At 36.9% G+C, this 19,019-nt stretch overlaps 1 protein-coding gene across 1 annotated transcript; it reads right to left on the bottom strand.

The window, feature by feature from the left end:
• Window positions 1-751: 751 nt before the first annotated feature.
• Window positions 752-17,280, bottom strand: LOC131478688 (probable ubiquitin carboxyl-terminal hydrolase FAF-X). Its single transcript, XM_058659275.1, is given in 10 exon segments — window positions 752-844; window positions 932-1,152; window positions 1,471-1,656; window positions 5,522-5,651; window positions 6,431-6,656; window positions 7,234-7,357; window positions 8,681-9,431; window positions 12,377-12,518; window positions 15,146-15,319; window positions 17,261-17,280. Coding segments are annotated over 10 exon segments (2,067 nt in total).
• Window positions 17,281-19,019: the final 1,739 nt, after the last annotated feature.

Here is a 19,019-nt window from a genome sequence, read left to right as displayed (position 1 = left end):
AATTCCACAATGTCAACCTCTAAACACTGCTATGTTGAAACCTTAATTGCATATTCAGGTTTTTCCTTTGTTTACTGTAATGTCTAACGGAGAGCAGAATATGAAAATATTTACATATTTTCCTAACATAAATGTATGCTGAGATCATATTGCAAAAAAGTAAGGACATCAGATGAGCTGGACAGTAAATTTTATGCCATTATTTTCAAACGGAATTTTATTGTAGACCAATGCTGGAATATGTTTACAGGACTGTAAGCAGGACAATTTAAATACAAAAAAAAATTAGTAATGATTTCTCATATATCAGAATGTATAGGCTAAAGATTATTTATAAATTACTAAATATTTTCTACTGTAATTAATTGTAAAACATATTTAACACTATATAATTAAATACTTACGCAAAGCCAATGTATGCTAGTTTTCTTTCAAATGTAAAATAAAAACATTAAATGCAAGGAAAAACTAACAATAGATAAGAAATTGCAGTAGGAATTTTAAAAAGTATGGAAATAAAATTGTAATCTACTATTCCATATATATTAATACATAATATCACATAGGAATATGTTAATACAAAATTTTAATATAATATATAACATGAATAATTTATAATTACAATATAATATATATTATATATATTAATATAAACCATTAAAAAGAGCTAAAAAGGTGAGAATATTTTTGGCCCCTGACAGTTACTTTCAAGAAACTGAGAAACTAAAATAATATTGATAACAAGGAGTACCTACCTGTGAGTCTGCCAGGAATCTTCAATCAGTAAAATTTGCAGAAGTAGATCCAAACAGGGCCAAAGCTCACATGTATATGAATATGTAACCTAAAAATAGGTAAAACATTAATTTACTTACTGGAAGAAATACTGAAAAAAAAAAAAAAGACTTATAAATGTTTATTTTACTTTAACCTGCCAGAGAAGTTCACTGAGGACAGTAGATGAGAACTGAGGATTCTCCCAGCAGCAAAAACAAAGTAATTTGATGGTCTCCTCAGAATTACTACAGTCTTCAATAATTTTCTTTACATAACTCGTTCTCACAAATAAAATGTCTGCCACATTTTGCTGAATTGGCATTATGGGTTGTGATAAATTAGCGTCGCCAAAAGGATTAGGAAGAGGAGGATTACCTACAACAGATTTTTCATCAATGAAATGCCAATACATATTCGTCCCAATGCTATTTGAAATTATATTTCCTTAATACAATAAAAATTTACTAAATCACTAGATATTCTAAGATGATAAAATGCAAAATATAAATACTAAAACTGGAGACAACATATAAAAATGTTTATAATAATATTTATTTTATGTTAAGATGAAATATTCTAGATTTTATAAAATATTTTGGTTTTTTCATTTTAATGTCTTTAGAATTACTATGGGTAAGGTATTATATGACTCTCATTACTGAAAAATTAGAAACATGAAACATTCTACTTTACCGTTGATTCAAGATTGCATTCTTGATGAAACACTGCAGCAACGGATTAACTGAGACACCACTGAATATAACTTGCCTAATTCAGCATACTGATACTTGATTGGAGGACCTGGCCCTTCATCTAAAGAAACAAGCATAAAAGTAGCAGGTACACTCAACTTCAAAAGCTGTGTCTTTTCTGCCAGGCCTGTAAGGAGAAGAAAGTATAAATTTGGAATAGTGCATAAAAATACCAGGTGCACTCAACTTCAGATGGTCTTTTCTGCCATGCCTATAAAAAGAATGGAGAAAAGAAGGGCAAGAAGGTTAAGAAAGAATAGTGCTATGCAATTAGCAAAGTTGCATTCATTTTTTTTAAAAAGATTTATTTTTATTACAAAGTCAGATATACAGAGAGGCGGAGAGACAGAGAGGAAGATCTTCCGTCCGACGACTCACTCCCCAAGTGAGCCGCAACGGGCCGGTGCTGCGCCGATCCGATGCCAGGAGCCAGGAACCTCTTCCAGGTCTCCCACGCGGGTGCAGGGTCCCAAGGCTTTGGGCCGTCCTCGACTGCTTTCCCAGGACACAGGCAGGGAGAGGGATGGGAAGTGGAGCTGCTGGGATTAGAACCAGTGTCCACATGGTGTCCTAGTACGTTCAAGGCAAGGACTTTAGCCGCTAGGCCACGCCGCCGGGCCCCTCCACTGTACTTTTAATTTGTGCCACTGTATTCTTCATTTCTGATATAGCAGCTTTCGTCTGACTCATTTCCTGTGTGACAAATTCCTTGAATTTCTTGAACTCATGTATTATGTGCTTCTCATTGTTGATAAGAAGCTTTATAATAAGTGTTTTGAATTCTGTATCCCCCATTTTGTCAATGTCTTCCGCGGTTAACTCTGAGGTTGGCATAGGGTTTTGCTCCTTTACAGGGGAGTTTTCAGTAATATTCATTGTGCCTCTGTCTCTTCTTTTGCTGTTGGTCTTTGTACTTCTGGTTAGCAGAGTCTTCTCCCTGGGGCAGGTTTCTGAGCTGTGTCACCCACAGGTCTGCAGTTTGATTTTACTTACTGCAGTTGGTACACAACTGTTTGCTTGCAGCCTATTGTGCCACAACCTCCAACGAGTTCCAGGTCTGGGTTCTTATGTCAGATTTCCACCGTGGTCTCCACAGCCCCAGCTCTTGGCTCACCACTCTCCACCTCCTGTGATACCGTGCTGAGGCTGCACCGTTGTCTCTGCAACCTTTCTCCCACTTCCAGTTGGAGCAGGTCCCAGGATTAGGGAGACACCAGGTGTCGTATATAGCTAGGTTGTTGGTGGTGCTGATCTTGCCGGAACCTGTTGGACGTTAGGTCTGGGTGCCACACGGACCTATTTTGACCCCTATGAAGCCAAGGTCGATATTACTTTCCTGCAATTCACGGAACTCAGTGAGTTCTTGCGAGCTCAGCACGTTTGCAGTTCACTGTTGTCCCCTGCAGTCCTTAAGCTTTTGCCACAGTGTACAAAATGGTGCCTGACGTACCACTACTCGAGTTGTTGATCTGCTGGCCATCAGGTCTGTGGGCTACTCAGACCTGTCTTGGGTGGAACCTGTAGAATGCCACGCTGATGCAGTTCATTGAGTCAAAAGTGAGTTCACTCCCAGCTCAGCGTATGCTCAGTCCTTTCCCTTGCATTTGCCTCCTTAAGCCAAAAGGCTCCCAGTTCGGCTCTAGGGGGCTGACTGGGCTGTGAAATCCACCCTGTTCTCGCACTGCCCATCTGGGATCTGCTGCTCTGTCTCTGCTCCTGGTCAAATCAAACAGACCAGCAGGACGGGCAGTTCTTTGTCTGGGTTCACCTCCTAAGCTCCCAGTGAAAGTCCCTGGTTGCTGGTGGAGCTCCGGCTGCTGGTGGAGTTCAGATCGCCGTTAGCTGAATGCCGCTGGGGTATCAGTCACTGCAACACCACACCGTTGTGTCCGCTGCTTTCCTGTGTCTGTCAGTCTCCAGGTACCCTTCTGCTGTTGTTCTGTCCTCTCCTATTTCCTGGAATGTGCCCTCTGCTTCATCCTGATTAAATGTTTCTCTGTCCATTTAAACGTGTCCTTACCCTATTCTACCACCTTGATTCTCCTTTTTTACTTTTTTAAGGTTTATTTCATTTTTATATCTATTGAAGCCAGAGCCCACAGCCTCCCATGCATGTGGGTGAATGGTCCCACAGCTTTGGGCTATTCTCCCAGTTCTTTCCCAAGCTGCAACGAGGGAGCTGGATGGTATGTGGGGCCTCCAGGATTAGAACTGGTGTCTCCAACTGTCCCAGAGCCTATGAAACTGTCACATAATGCATAATAATTAATAAAAAAAAGTCAAAAAAAAAAAAAAGAATTGGTGTCGATATGGGATCCTGGCACATGCAAGGCGAGGAGTTTATCCTTTAGGCTACTGTGATAGGCCCCTAAAAGATCTTTCTTAATTTGATGTCACAACTCATTTTCTCATGTAGTTTGTCATTCTTTTAACTGAGGCTGTTAAGGTTTGATTTGTAGTTCTTTGTAGCTAAACATTCCTTTTTCATTACATAAATATTAACATCTATGGTTGTAGGGTGCTGACATATTAGCACCATTACATAAAAGTATTACAAGCAAATGCATTGTTTTACCTTTCTAAAATCCAAAAAATCCTGAAACCTGATATTACTCTCAGTTACAGTCATGCTGAAGAGAAATGTTAGAAATGAAAAAGGAGAAACTGTAGAATTTTTTTTCTGGGAAAAGATGAGCATATTAATAGTTGATTACCAAATTTACATGGGAAACTTCATAAAAATGTGTATGGTAATTTTTAATTTAAAAATATTTACTTTTTGTTATTGAAAGTCAGATTTGCAGAGAGAAAGATCTGTCATTGGTTAATTTATTCCCCAAGTGGCTGCAACAGCTGAAGCTGAGCTGATCTGAAGCCAGGAGCCAGGAGCTCTTCTGGGTCTCCCATGCAGGCGCAGGGTCCCAAGGCTTTGGGCCATCCTCCACTGCTTTCCCAGGCCACAAGCAGGGAGCTGGATGGGAAGTGGAGCAGCTGGGAGATGAATGGCTCCCATATGGAATCCCGGCATGCAAGGTGAAGATTTAGCCACTAGGCTATTGCTCTGGACCCTTTATGCTTTTTGAAAAGTTTGCACAAAACTGCCAAATGTCTGAATCAATTAAGCCTGTGTTCATTATTGAGACCTTAGATGAAAAGGCAGCAAATTAGCATTTTTGCATAATTGACGTGACACGTTTCACAAAATGTGAAGTTTTATTTCCTTTGCAAAATAAACCACTGAAATCACTTATATATCCATCAAATGGTATTCCATTTCTTTAAGAAAAAGTGACTTCATGTTTTATACAAGACTTTGAATCTCTGCAGTCTAGGCAGCAGTAAGCAAAATTTTAAACACTATCAAAACACAAAATGGCATTAGCATATTTTAGGAACACATGATGAAGTCTCTTTGGAAAAGATTTTAACAAGTAATGTGAGAAATATTGGATTGCTCTAAGAAGGATCTGTTGACAGTACTGAAAATTATATCATGTTTATTACACATTTTTAAGAGCAAAGTTTTGCAAATGTTATCCATGTACATTAACATTAAGATTTAGATGCACAGTAATTTTTAATTTATTAGTACTATTAATTTCATAATTATTGATGATTAATTGATCATTAATACATAACAGTATTAATAATTTAAGTTCAGTTTCTTTAAAAATACCTTTACAAATAAATTCTGAAACTGGTCAGAACCATAATTATTTGAGATACTTTTAGTAAGTAGCACTGAGGAAATAAAAACCTGAATGAGAAACAGAGTTTTACTTTAAATATTGTCAGAAAAAAATATAGCTATTTAAATTACAGTTCAAGATGAGAAGCAGCACTAAAAAGTTAAAACAAAAAATTTTTAGTATGCTTTAATATGACTATGGAATATGTTTCAATTTTAGAGCAAATTATCTCATCACCTGATCACACTGGTTTCCATCATTTAATTTATAACTATAAATTAACAGAATTATGTAATTCCTTACCTAGATTGGCATACATCACAAACAAATTGAAATACTGCTGTAAATGATGTCCATTTTCTGAAACTTCCCTTCTTAGGAGATTTAGTACTGCTCTTAGTAAATGATCACTCAAACTCAAGTTACAACATTCCTGTAGGAGTAAAATATTCATTATTTTGCTAACAATACCAAACAGAAACAGCGTAATTCTTTTTACACAAAAAAGTCTTAGGGCACCAGTATTGTGGTTCAAATAGCTAATCTTCCATCTTGCAGTGTTGTAATCCCATAAGGACACTAGTCCATGTTCCAGCTATTCCATTTCCCATCCAGCTTCCCTGCTTGTGGCCTGAAAGAGCAGTGGTTGATGGGTCAGTCGTGGAACCCTGCACCTGTGTGTGAGACCTGAAAGAGGAAGCTTCTAGCTCCTGGTTTTGGATCAGTTCAGCTCTGGTCATTGTGGCCACTTGGGGAGTGAACCCTCAGAAGGAAGATCTGTTTTTCCATCTTTCCTCCATCTGTAAATCTAACTTTCCAAGAAAAATAAATAAATTTTTATAAAATATATTTTAAAATTCTTTTATTGTGCTTATCAAAATGGCAAGAAACAAGTGCTTTTTCTTTTTAAAAGAGAACAAGGAATTGTGACAAACTTCATTGTATATCCTTGCAGCTATTGCAACTGTAAAAATCTACAAGATTCTCTGTATTAAAGTTATTCAACAAAGGGTTAAAGTTAAGCTTCAATACATTAAAATCAAGGAAAAAAATCTACTTAGGTATAAGGTGAAGTATCAAATTACCTATAATAAAGTACACATTTTCATACGGATTTTAATGGTACAAGACCATATGTTAGTTTATCCGAACTTGTAAAATACAAAATTTATTTCTAGATATTTAATATCTAATAGGAAACTACATAATTACCTGACTACAAGGTCCTGGAGATGCAAAGGTCGAAGGACAATAACCATCTTGCAAGGAAAAATGTGCAATAAATACTATAAGCTTTGCAAACGTGCTCCTGACTTCTGCACTAGGGCACTCCAAAAGATATTCAGAGAAACGATTTGACACACTGAAAAGTATGTTATGCACAAACCAAAAACGTACATTCTTGCTGTGACGGAGGAGAATGCACAGGACATTACACCTGCAACAGAAATACTAATTCAATATCACTTTGTATCAATCTACTGGTTTTCATTACTTTAGGGAATAGACATTTCAAGACAAACAATAAGGATGTCCTAACAATGAAGGCTTATGATTGCTTCTAGCAGAAATATCTAATGAATGACAAGCCCTCTGTTTCAGTAACAAAATGAGTGAAATGAGAATATGTAAGCTGCCTGTGAAACTTTTGGTAATTTTTTCAAAGTAGAGTAACATCTCCAAATATAAATAAGACTTAGCTGTTAAGCCAAGATATGTAATATGTCATCTGAATTCAGTTAACAGTAACTTATGGCATATCATTGTAACAAATTTTTAACTTTTAAATCTCATATGAATTTACTAAAAGCTAATACTTTCACAAAGTTAGATGTCTAAATTTGGTCATGTTGAATTTAGTAGTTTGATTGTAGCAGGATTTTTGTGTTTAATACTAATATGAGCATTTAACTGGATTTCTGAAATTTAAAATGATAGAAAAACAAATCATGTTGTATAATAAACCGTCAAAACTAACTATAAAGACAACACAAATCAAATCCAGAGCCATGTACCAGTCACTGGCAGGTCCTCGGACAATCTTCTTGGTGTGAAATCCAGTGGTAAACAGGAATCTAGCGGCAAGCTGAATGCTAATCATAGTGATTTCTTCTGCTTCAGGTAACAGGTGATCTTGTCCTTTGAAAGAGAAGTACCAACATAATTTATTTTCAAATTTCCTATCAAATAAAATCTGGGATAGTGTTATGGCACAGCAGATAAAGCTGCTACTTCCAATACTGTCAGCCCATGTTGCAGTGCCAGTTTCAATTTCTGAACCAACTTCCTGCTTATACACCCGGGAATAGAGCGGAAGATGACTGAAGTGTTTGGACTGGCCCAGGTCTGGTTGTTGCAACCGTTTTTTAGAAAGATCTGCTTCACAAACCCTTTAAGTAAATAAGAATCCAGTAAATCTTTAGTTAGTTCAAAGTAAGCATAGTGGATATATGTGTGTGTGTATATTTATGTAAACTTTACTTATTCTTACTGGAAAGTCAGGTTTACAGAGAAGGCGAGACATAGTGAAAGGTCTTCTGTCCGAGTGGCTGCAACAGCTGAGGTGAGCCAATTCGAAGCCAGGAGCTTCTTCTAGGTCCTCCAAGTGGGTTCAGGGTTTGGACTTTCCCAGTCCAGTTTGGACTGTCCTTGACTGCTTTCGCAGGCTACAGCAGGGAGCTGGATGGGAAGTAGAGCAGCTGGGACACAAACTGGCACCCATATGGGATTTTGCCACTTGTGAGGTAAGGAGTTAGCCACCAGGCTACCACACTGGGCTCGCACAGTGAATATTAACAACCTACTAAGTCAGCTATAAAATGGAAGCTTTTATTGAAAAAAATACAACAAATCAAAGCTCTTCTATCTAAGTATTAAGGCTGCTGTTCAAATGAACAAATGCCTTAAATTGTTTACTTTAAAGCAATTAGAACCGGGCCCGGCGGCGTGGCCTAGCAGCTAAAGTCCTCACCTTGAACGTGCCAGGATCCCATATGGGCGCCGGTTCTAATCCCGGCAGCTCCACTTCCCATCCAGCTCCCTGCTTGTGGCCTGGGAAAGCAGTCGAGGACGGCCCAATGCTTTGGGACCCTGTACCCGTGTGGGAGACCCGGAAGAGATTCCTGGCTCCCAGCTTTCGATCAGCGCAGCACTGGCTGTTGCGGCTCACTTGGGGAGTGAATCATCGGACGGAAGATCTTCCTCTCTGTCTCTCCTCCTCTCTGTATATCTGACTTTGTAATAAAATAAATAAATCTTTAAAAAAAAAAACCAATTAGAACCAGGAGCAGGCTGCTAGCCCAGAACAGTGAAAAAAAAGTGGTGACTCATTACACGAACCTTGAATCATAATTCAACAAAAAGATGCAAATTGAAGAAACAGCTGTAAAACAGATTTTGATATCTACTCAGAACCTACATGTAAAACAATACTTTATCAATAAGCAAATTCCAGAAACTCACCTGGACCAGGATTTAAGTAAACACTGTTACATGTAAGCAGCTTTTTCACAAACTGAAAATACTCTAAACTATATTGCATTTGATTATGCATGAACTGCACATTTTGCTTCCGTACATTCCTCTCAATAGCTGGCGACATAATTATCTGATGGGGTCTTGTAATAGTCAGATGTGATATATATCTTATCATCTCTGTATCTTCACCTATTGTGTCCATTCTTTCATAAAAAAGTATATATGCATTCCACCATCTTTTCTGTCTCCTATATGACATACATTTCATCATATGATCAGGTGCTTCTCCCATGTATTCTCCACCAAAACACTGACTTTTCATTTCTTCATCATCATCCATTTTGCATTCCGTTACATCTCCATCATCAAATTTATACCAGTGTTCTTTCTGCATGTCTTTATTATTTCTTTGAATGATGTATGAATAATAATGTCCACCACTTGCTTGACCACTGTGTACCAGCACACCCACCAGTCTGTATTTTGTGCTTCTTACTGTCTGATTTTCAAACTGCTCATTCTGTTTAATCAACTGACTCTCTGGACTCATATTATCTCCTTCTAGTTTTGCAACACCTGCAACTGTGTAAGGTTCCATGTCTAGCTCACGTGGAAATTCAAAATAATCATTGAATTTGATTGCGCATTGTTTTTCCCAATCATAGTCAAATCTTTTCAGTTGGATAGCAAGCACAGCAGGTAATTTTTTAATTAGCAAGCGCTTTACTGTGTCAACCTGTAGTAGGCAAAATGCACATGCATGTTATCTTGTAATCCAAATAAAATTTAAAAAATATAATGTTTTCAACCAATTTAGATTCACTTAAAGCTTAATAACAGCACTACAGTAATTTCATTGTAACAGACTTTTAAACAATGGTTAGCAAGACCAAAACAAAATCTCGGTGGATAGAACCAATAGACATTGAGAGTGTGACATCATCCTTGGATTGGTGAAATCGGCAGCATTTCAGAACTATCTAAACCACTTGGACAGAACCCTCGGAATATGTGCACATTGAAACTCTGGGTTGATATGAGGTGGCAGTTTCTCATCCCTGGGTACTGGGTACTGGAACATTGCAGAGTTGTAAGTGGTATTTCCCATTGTTTCTCCCCTTACTCCAGGAACAAAAAGAACAAATAGAAAATTGGGAAGCAATGAATTTCCACAAGTTCCCCTAAACTCTGATCCTTCCCACCACGATCAACCATGTAATCATTATTAAAAAAAAATGGTTACCAAAATTAGAACCACACAAGTAGCCTTTCATTTTTGCAAATTGCAACAACCAGTTTTATACACAGAGAGCGCTATTGAATGTTTGGGTCCATTTGGCCCCCAAAATCCTGAATGTCATTTTATTTGATGTTTACTTTCTTTTTTATTAATTATTTTGCATTGTGTGACAGTTTCATAGGCTCTGGGAATCCCCCCACCCCTCCCCCTCCCCTCCCCCGGTGGATTCCTCCTATTGATGCAGTATTACAGTTCAAATTCAATCAAGATTCTTTCCTTGCAAACATATATTAAGCATGGAGTCCAGCTACTTATTGTCCGGATGGGTTGAACAGTTTCTTGGGGAGACCATTTCTGGTCCAAAGTCAGAGCTGGTAGAATATCATCCCAGTCTACTTTTTTTTTTAAATTATTCACTTAAAAGGCAGAGTTACAGAAAAGGGAAAGAAAAGAGGGAAACAAAATTTCCATCCACAGGTTGACTCAATGTTCAGGCTAGGAAAAGCCAAAGTCCACGGGTGGATATTCCACTTGGGTTTCCCGCATGAGTGCAGGGGCACAATGATTGGGATAATTTTCTACTCTTTCCTGGCACTTTACCAGTAGCTAAATTTGAATGGGAACAGCCTGGCTTGAGCAGGCATCCTTACGTGATGCTGGAGTCATGGGCAAGGCACCAGCTTAACAACAATAGCTCTTTCAAGCTCAGCTGAGATTCCCCCATTGCAAGCATAAACCAAACACAGAGTCCAGCATCTTATTGTCCAATCAAGTTCAACGGTTTCTTAGGTATACCCTCTCTGGTCTGAAGACAGAGCCAGCAGAGTATCATCCCGATCAATTAAAAGCTCCAACATACCATCAGCAAAAATTCACATTATTATGGAATTAATTGACATAGTAATGAGTAACCAATATGTTAAAAGTAAATGCGGGTTCCCAGCCACCTTCTGTGACCACCTCACCTATACTTCAATTTTAGTTTATACACAACATATAACATTCAAAACATAACATGTTATACATAACATCATATCATCTTAAATCAAGGCAAACATGTGGTATTTAACCTTTTGGGATTGGCTCATTTCCCTTAGCATTATGGTTTCCAGTTTGGCCCATTTGGCCACAAAGAACTGCATTTTGTTTTTTTTAATAGCTGAGTAGTATTCCATGGAGTAGATGAACCATAGCTTTCTTATCCAATCCTCTGCTGATGGGTGTGGGGAGGGGTGGGGGTATCCCAGTAGCTATGAAACTGTGTCACATAATACCATGTAATTAAATAAAATAAAAAAATAAATATATCTTGACAAAACAAAACAAAACAAAACAAAAGAACAATAGCTCTTTGATATGTAACTTTATACATAAATAGAACTGGCTGTAAGTAAACTGAAAAAATTTAAGCCTTTTAATAAGAAGGCTAACATTTGTGTCAGATACTAGGTAATTACAGTAGGTGCTGAATCTATATTAATCTTCAACGTCCTGTGATAAACACTAGCTCCTACTTTAATTTAAAAGATATAAATTAAGAGTGTCAGAAAAATCTGCAGAGCCTTATGTGGCAGTCACTAAGCCTTCCACATGCCAATATAGCAAGTGTTTAGGTTAAAAAGTAAAAGCAACTTGGAGAGTAGTGAACCAAGAAAGTTTATTTATATTGTATACTGACTTCAAACCCTTGCAGTTTGTTCACCTCACAAACTAAATGCCCAGAGATAATATAAAATTAGTTGACTGCTTAAAAATCAACCTACAACAATATATAATTAGCAAACTTCTTAGATTTTAAGTGTGATACTCATTCATAAAAAATTAGGAAGAATGCTTTCAATAGTGTTTCCAATTTTAGAAGTGAGGTAGCAATTTATTTTAGAGCAAAGATGCAAACTTTACAAACCCCAGCAGTATACTTATTTCCTGACAAATCATTAAACAAATCACTAAACTAAGCCAGTTGTTAGGTTGACTATCCTTTTGGTTATCATTACAATAAAGTAGAGACAACTCAGATAGTAATTTTGAGAGGAGCATGAACTAGTTTGCTGCTTTCTAGTGCTATTAAGTGATTATTTTTTTAAAACCTAAAATGCATGAGGCCAGTACAATGATTCGTTGGCTAATCCTCCCCTAGTAAAGCACCAGCACCCCATATAATCTCTGGTTCTAATCGGCAGCTCCACTTCCCATCCAGCTCCCTGCTTGTGGCCTGGGAAAGCAGTGGAGGACGGCCCAAAGCCTTGGGACCCTGCACCCGTGTGGGAGACCTGGAAGAGGCTCCTGGTTCCTGTCTTTGGATCGGCTCAGCTCTGGACATTGTGGCCACCTAGGGAGTGAACGAGGGAATGGAACATGTTTGTCTTTCCTTCTCTCTCTAAATATGCCTGTCAAATAAAAATAAATCTTTAAGAAAAATACCCCTGTTTAACACATACCTTTTTATCACATTTTTCACAACAATATGCATTTGCACCTTCTAATAAATCTCCTTTGATATACTGCTCCAAAGAATCCAGAAGATTTTGGTGATTCCTGATGTCTACATTCAAAGTCGTAAAAGATTCTTCACACTCGTATCTTAAAGAAATTATTTAAGATACAATTAAAAGTTTATTCTTAAGGCTTCTGTATGTTGCCTTTAGTTGTGAATGTGATAAAAATGTATATTTTCAGCATTTATTATGTTTTTAATGCAAGAATGATTTAGGGTTCTTTATTTTGATTATATATATATTTGCTTACTAATATATATAATTTCTGATGACATATGCTATAAATTAGTAAATGAAAAGAAGAGCTTACAATTCTTAAACCATCAAATCTATTCAACCTTTTTCTTGCATATTTTTGCATATTTGGCGAAATGCTGTCAGATGTGAAGCATTAGTGGAATACTAATAGGAAAAACCTTACACATAAAAACTAAGTCAAGAAAAACCATATAAATAAATTCACTTACATATTACATATTCAGCCAGCTGGAATGAAATCATAAACTAACTCACAAAGGAAAAAAAAGATATCTTAAAGAAAATATATCAGTTAAAGACTATAGGAAAATATATTCTAAACAGTAATGAACTGTAACAGGTATGGAACTCAAGTAATCTTCCTATTACCTAATGATACAAGTGCTTCTGAGATCTCTGGGTAAATTTTACTTAGTATAATAAACCATTACTTTTCAAAAGAGACCAAAGCATAAGCAACTTGGTGATCAAAAAATGCCAAACGCTTTTTACTGTATACTACTTGATGAAAAAAAGGTTTTTAGACAGGCCCAAAGCAGGCTAAAATAAGCGAATAATAAGTATCTTTCTTTAGTTAAGAATGAATGGGTAGAAAAGCACTGTGGCATAAGGCTGCCTACAGTGCCCACAACCCATAATGACACTGGTTTTGAACTTCCTATCCAGTTCCCTGCTAAAGGCCTGGTAAAACAGGAGGGTGGTCTAAGTCCTTGAGACCCTCTTACCCATATGGGAGACCTGGAACAATTTCCAGAGTCCTGACTTCAAACCAGCCTATCTCTGATTGTTACAGCCATTTAGTGTCGGCAAAGCGCGCGTCACCGTGTACCCCAAGTCGAGCGGAGGGACTAGGGTTACAAAGAAGACAACACGCACTTGGTCACTTGTGCAAAGAGAATGACGCTTTATTGAACTCTAGCCTGCCTTTTATATTCTCTGGTTCCTCCCAGTATTTTTCCAAAGCTCAAGCAACTCCTAAGACCCCTCCGTCCCCTGGGGGCATCTGGAAAAAGGGGAAGAAGGGAAGCAGGAACCTGTGGTCAAGCCAGGGCTAAATGTATCAGGCCAAGATTGCGCATGCTGTTACCCCTTAGAAACAAGCTAAGCAGTGGTGTTAACACTTGGGAGACTGGCCCCTACAATTTAAGGTGAAAAGATCTCTCTGTATGTCTCTTTCTTTCTGAAAATATTTCAAATACATAAAACAATAATAAAACATAAAGTAAAGTGGCTTCATGGGATGCTGGCATCCCATAAAATGCCACAGCTGCAATCTAGCTCCCTTTTAATGCATCTGAGCAGCAGCAGAAGATGGCCAACTCCTTGTTCCCACCCTCGCCTCCTAGATGGTAGATCCTGGAAGAGATCCTGCTGGATTCTGGCTTTGGACTAAGAGCTCCAGCCATTTGGCCACTTAGGAAGTGAACCAACAGATACAATCACTCTTAAAGTTTGTGTTTTAAACGAACAAACAAATCTTAAAAACAGTGGTATTCTAACATGACAAAAAATATAGATTAAAAAACAATGATATAACTCGATAAACATTACTTGTTAAGCAATATTACTTTTTATCCCAAATTATTTCCACTTACTTATTTATGTCCAGTGTTTATATAATGACTGATTGTAGAAAACATTCTCTTAATGCATTTTTGCACATTAAGCTTTACATAAATAAAAAGTAAATATTATATAAATAAAAAAAGGCTAAGCTTCAAAATAAAGCTTCCACAAAGCAAGTAGAAACTGTCTTTTCTGGGCCAATATAATTGAGTTATTTATTTACTAATCATCTTAATAGATAATTTCTTTTTCTTAGATTTCCTTTTTAGTATATCTTCCATGTGTTGCTTCACTCTCCAAAGGCTGAAACACCTGGTTGCTGGACCAGGTTTTTGTCAGGATCCAGGCACTCTATCAAGGTTCCCTATATGGATTTCCCAGGGAATTAGCACAGCTGGAGGGAAAGTATGTTAACAAACATTCTGATATGCGATGTCACTATTGTAGGTAAAGGCTTAACCTGTCTACTGCAAAGTTGTCCCCTTATTTACTCTTGATAGATTGCTTTATGTAACATACCCCAAGAATTAGCCAAGGCATTTCAAATGAATGAGAAATGAGTCTGGCACATTAGCCTAGTAACCTAAAGTCCTTGCCTTGCATGCACCAGGATCCCACATGGGCAGCAGTTTTATTCCCTGCGCTCCACTTTCCATCCAGCTCCATGCTTATGACCTTGTGAAAAGCAGTCAAGGTTGGCCCAAAGCCACTTGGAGAGTAGCCCCATTCTATTTTGCTGTAAGTCTAATAATATTAATTTTAGTTATGCTATTTTCTGAAAAGATGAAAGCATACACTAAAAATATAATTAAATATATTCCTTTATCCTATTCTCTGAAAATATTAATCAAAAGCATAGACTTAAAACAATTAAATATTAACATTTACCTATGTGGGCAGCCTTGGCAAATCTTCTGATCAGCAAAGGAGCCTCCCAGGACTTCACTTAGTATAGCAGGATGGCCTAAAGCTTTTAATGCTTCATCCAAACTGTCCACCAAAGAATTAAAAAACTCTAAAGCATCATGTTGTTCACGGAGATTAACAGGTTCACCCCAAAGTCTGAGAAATAAATGAAGATATATAACATAGCCTTAGAATACACATACATCATGTACTACCAGAAAAGATAGTACAAAGTGAGATATTACCTCAAAAAATGAAATAAAATATGCACTGTGTACAGACTTGCACAAAAAAGTAAAGTTCGTAGTAGAAATGATTTTATATGGTAGAAGTTACCATAACTTGTTGGTGTGACAATAATTTTATGCTATCTAAATGAATTTAAAGTTTAATCCCAACTGTGTGTATATAAAATGAGGGCTGATGCTGAGGGAGGGAGTGAGAGAAAGAATTTCAGGCTGAAAAACATTTGATGGTTTATCCATTCATCTGTTGCGTTGTTTCCATTTTAGCTATTTTAAATGCCTACACTTAACACAAACGCTGCTTGCCATTCTTTAAGGCTATACTACTATTAAGTCAAGTTTTGATTTTTAATCTTTTCAGGAAATGTTAACCTGTTTTTCTACGGTAGCTGTAAAACTTTCCTCATTCACACCATTTTAACAGCTGTTACAGTGGTATTTCATAAAGAGTGAATGCTGTTAAAATCCCTATGTCCTTGGTTAGGATTATTCCTAAGTATTTAATTATTCTTGATGCAACTATAAATGTGATTGCTTAAAATAAAAAAAGAACTTCAGCAGAAAAATTAAATGCTTAAGTTAATCTATATATGAACTCATTTGAAAATCTGACATAAGGATGATTGCTTAAATATTGAAACATCGAAACAGGTCATTATCAAAATAAAGAATTCATATGCCAAAAAAGTGATATTTCAGTGGGTGCCCTGCAAGATTGTGTCTAGTCATGGGCATGTCAAGCAACATGTCTTAACATATCATCTCAGGTTAATTTCTATTTGCTTCTGTAGAAATTTTCCTTTGATTGCAAGCTGTTTATCACAATCTGTAGAATGGTATTACTAATTTTACCCAATTAGTAGAACTAATTGTAACCAATTCTGTGACTAAAAACACAAGATGTGTGGGCTTATTAGGTAACAGTTAACTAATACATGTAAAGGTAATAGTTAACTAATATACATAAAAGTGACAAAAGATTTTTTTGTTTGTTTTTTACATTTCTAATTAAACCATAGAACTTTCACATCAACAGCCTTTCCTCTTTGCAACTCTCGTCCGGATTCTCTTCCTTCTTGGGCTTTAACACTTGATGTGGTAGCTCCTCATTTGTATTTGTCCAGCTGGGGACTGTCTGGTAATTGAAGGATATTCCGCCGTCTGTTGTAATATTCCAAATGCTTGGGTTTGTCCTCTAGTTCTCAAATTTACCTGCTAGTTTGACATTTTTTAAAGTTTTATGGTCATACATAACATAAGGTTCAGCTGAGTCTTAGAGCTTTTACATCTTCAGCTTATACCAATATTCAATGTGATTTTCATTTTGTTTTTCTGACTTAAGGTGAAATAATCTAATTAAAAACATTTTTTTGTCTTTTGTTTTTACTGCTCTCCTTTTCGTTAGCTTCTACATTTTTGTCCTCAGCTGCTTTAGCTCTATTCCTGTTTCTGAGGTTTGGATTTTTTCTGTTAGGGCTTCCCTTTCCTTATCTGGTATCAAAGGCTACTTCCTATTCTCAAACACTGCCAAATCAGAAAATCATCCCGTGTCTAGACAAGGCTATGGGGTTTATGTGAGCCTGGAACTCAAAGAAGTTCAGTGGATCACTTGCACAAATCTCTGACAGGTTTAGTTTTGGTGATACTCTTCCTCCGGTGGCACCAGGTTCTGGCATCTAACACTACTCAGGAACATTCTACATTTGTTGCAATTGGCTTAGTTTCTTAGTATTTGGGGGGCGTAGGGATGATATTACAGGTCTCTTGTGATTCCGCGTAAAATTTAGAAAGTGATTCTATGCATTTGCAAAAATTTACTGAGGTTTTTCATAAAAATTGTGTTAAAACATACCTCTCTGAAAGTACTGACATCTTAGCAAATATTATGAAAAAACATTTATTTGAGAGGCAATTATATACAGACACAATAAGCTCAAATCTGCCGATTTCACTCTCAAAATGGCTGTAACAGCCAGGACTGGACCAGTCCAAAGCAAGCAGTGAAAAGCTTCCAAAGTCTGTTACACGGGTAGCACGCTCATAAGGACCCAGATCTTCCTTTGCTCCCCAAGATAACTTAGCAGCAAATTAAATGGCACGTAAGTAATGAAGTATGGCATCCACATAGAAATCTAGAGGATCAAATGTCTGCTGTGTGCTTACACAGGAGCTTCTTCCAGGTTTCCCCATATCGGTCTGGGCCCAGGCGCTTGGACCGTTCTCTGCTGTTTAGCCATGTACATTAGTAAGCAGCTGGATTACAAGTGGAATATCCATGACTTGAACCTGAGCACATATGATGTGGTATGCTGGCATTGTAGATGATGGCTTAAAGCTGTATAACAGAATGCCAGACAAACACATCCTTCATACAAAACAAACAAACAAACCAAAAAAACACAAAACAGGTGTATTCGGGGGCAAGGAATATGCCTTTACTATTTCACATATGTAAGATCATGTTATGTGTTAACAGATATTCCACTTAAGCTTTCCAGATCAGATGTCTATTTTTCCCATTTGCTTAATGGGCTCTGATTATAACTGCCAGTAATACACTGAATAGAAATGGTAAAAATTATACTTCGTTGTTGATCTCCAATCCCTACTCTTTCAATGGTGAAGATTGTTTGTTTTTGACTTTTTGCCCTTTTTTTGAGGAGTATTTCTTCTAATGTTGATTAACATTCAGTTTCTCTACTTTTGACAGTAGAAACGTATTTTGCGCATTCCTGAGAGTACTGTGCACTGTTCCTCCTAATCCTTTCACATATTAATCAGTTTTTACCTAAATAAGGTGAGTGTCAAGTATGTCCAAAGTTACTGGGTCATTATTTCTAGACTTTCTAAATGGATACAACCTGGAAACAGGTATATATAAGCTAACTTATATGTAAGCACATGTATGCTGATTGCTCTAATTCTATTAGCATCTGTATTTTTAACAGAATAACTAAATGCATCAGAAGTTTGTTTTTCACAGTGTTTGTTGAAACAATCTGCCTTTTCTTTCATGACATTTCTTTTTCCAAAAGGTAGCAAAGTTAAGTGTGATTTACCCATTCCTGGTAAGTATCTTATAACTGCAGAATTGACAACCCTGTAACCACTTTATACATTTTAACTTTTTTATTTTCTCTTATGTCTAGTCAAAATACTGTTTTCTAAGATGACTTTAGTTGCTTCTTTCAATTTTTATTTTATTTATGATTGCAGGTTTTGCTTTTTCCAGGCTTTGAATTCAATTTTTTCTAAAACACCTGTGATAACCGTGAAATCAAATGAAGAAGTTTTAGTTGCACATAGTAGGAGTAGTTGAGCTTCTGTATCTATGAACTTCTCATACTTGGAGTCAATCACATTAAAAATGAAACATGTGCACTGGATAGGTACAGTTTTCTTATCATTAATCCGTAAGCAACATTAAAATTTGCATAGCATTTAGTTTATAATAAGTAACATAAGTAATCATGAAATGGCATGGTATACAGAGGGAAGTGCATAGATCATAAAGTACTACAGAATGGACATGCCTACATGCAGATAATAGTATCTATGGTTATTCTTGGTTTATCTTATGAAAAATCAGCGAATTATCAGAAATAGTATAT

Source organism: Ochotona princeps, chromosome Y (assembly GCF_030435755.1).
Source record: "Ochotona princeps isolate mOchPri1 chromosome Y, mOchPri1.hap1, whole genome shotgun sequence".
NCBI lineage: Eukaryota > Metazoa > Chordata > Mammalia > Lagomorpha > Ochotonidae > Ochotona > Ochotona princeps.
The sequence above is the reverse complement of the archived record's forward strand: the minus strand, read 5'-3'. Positions and strand labels throughout refer to the sequence as shown.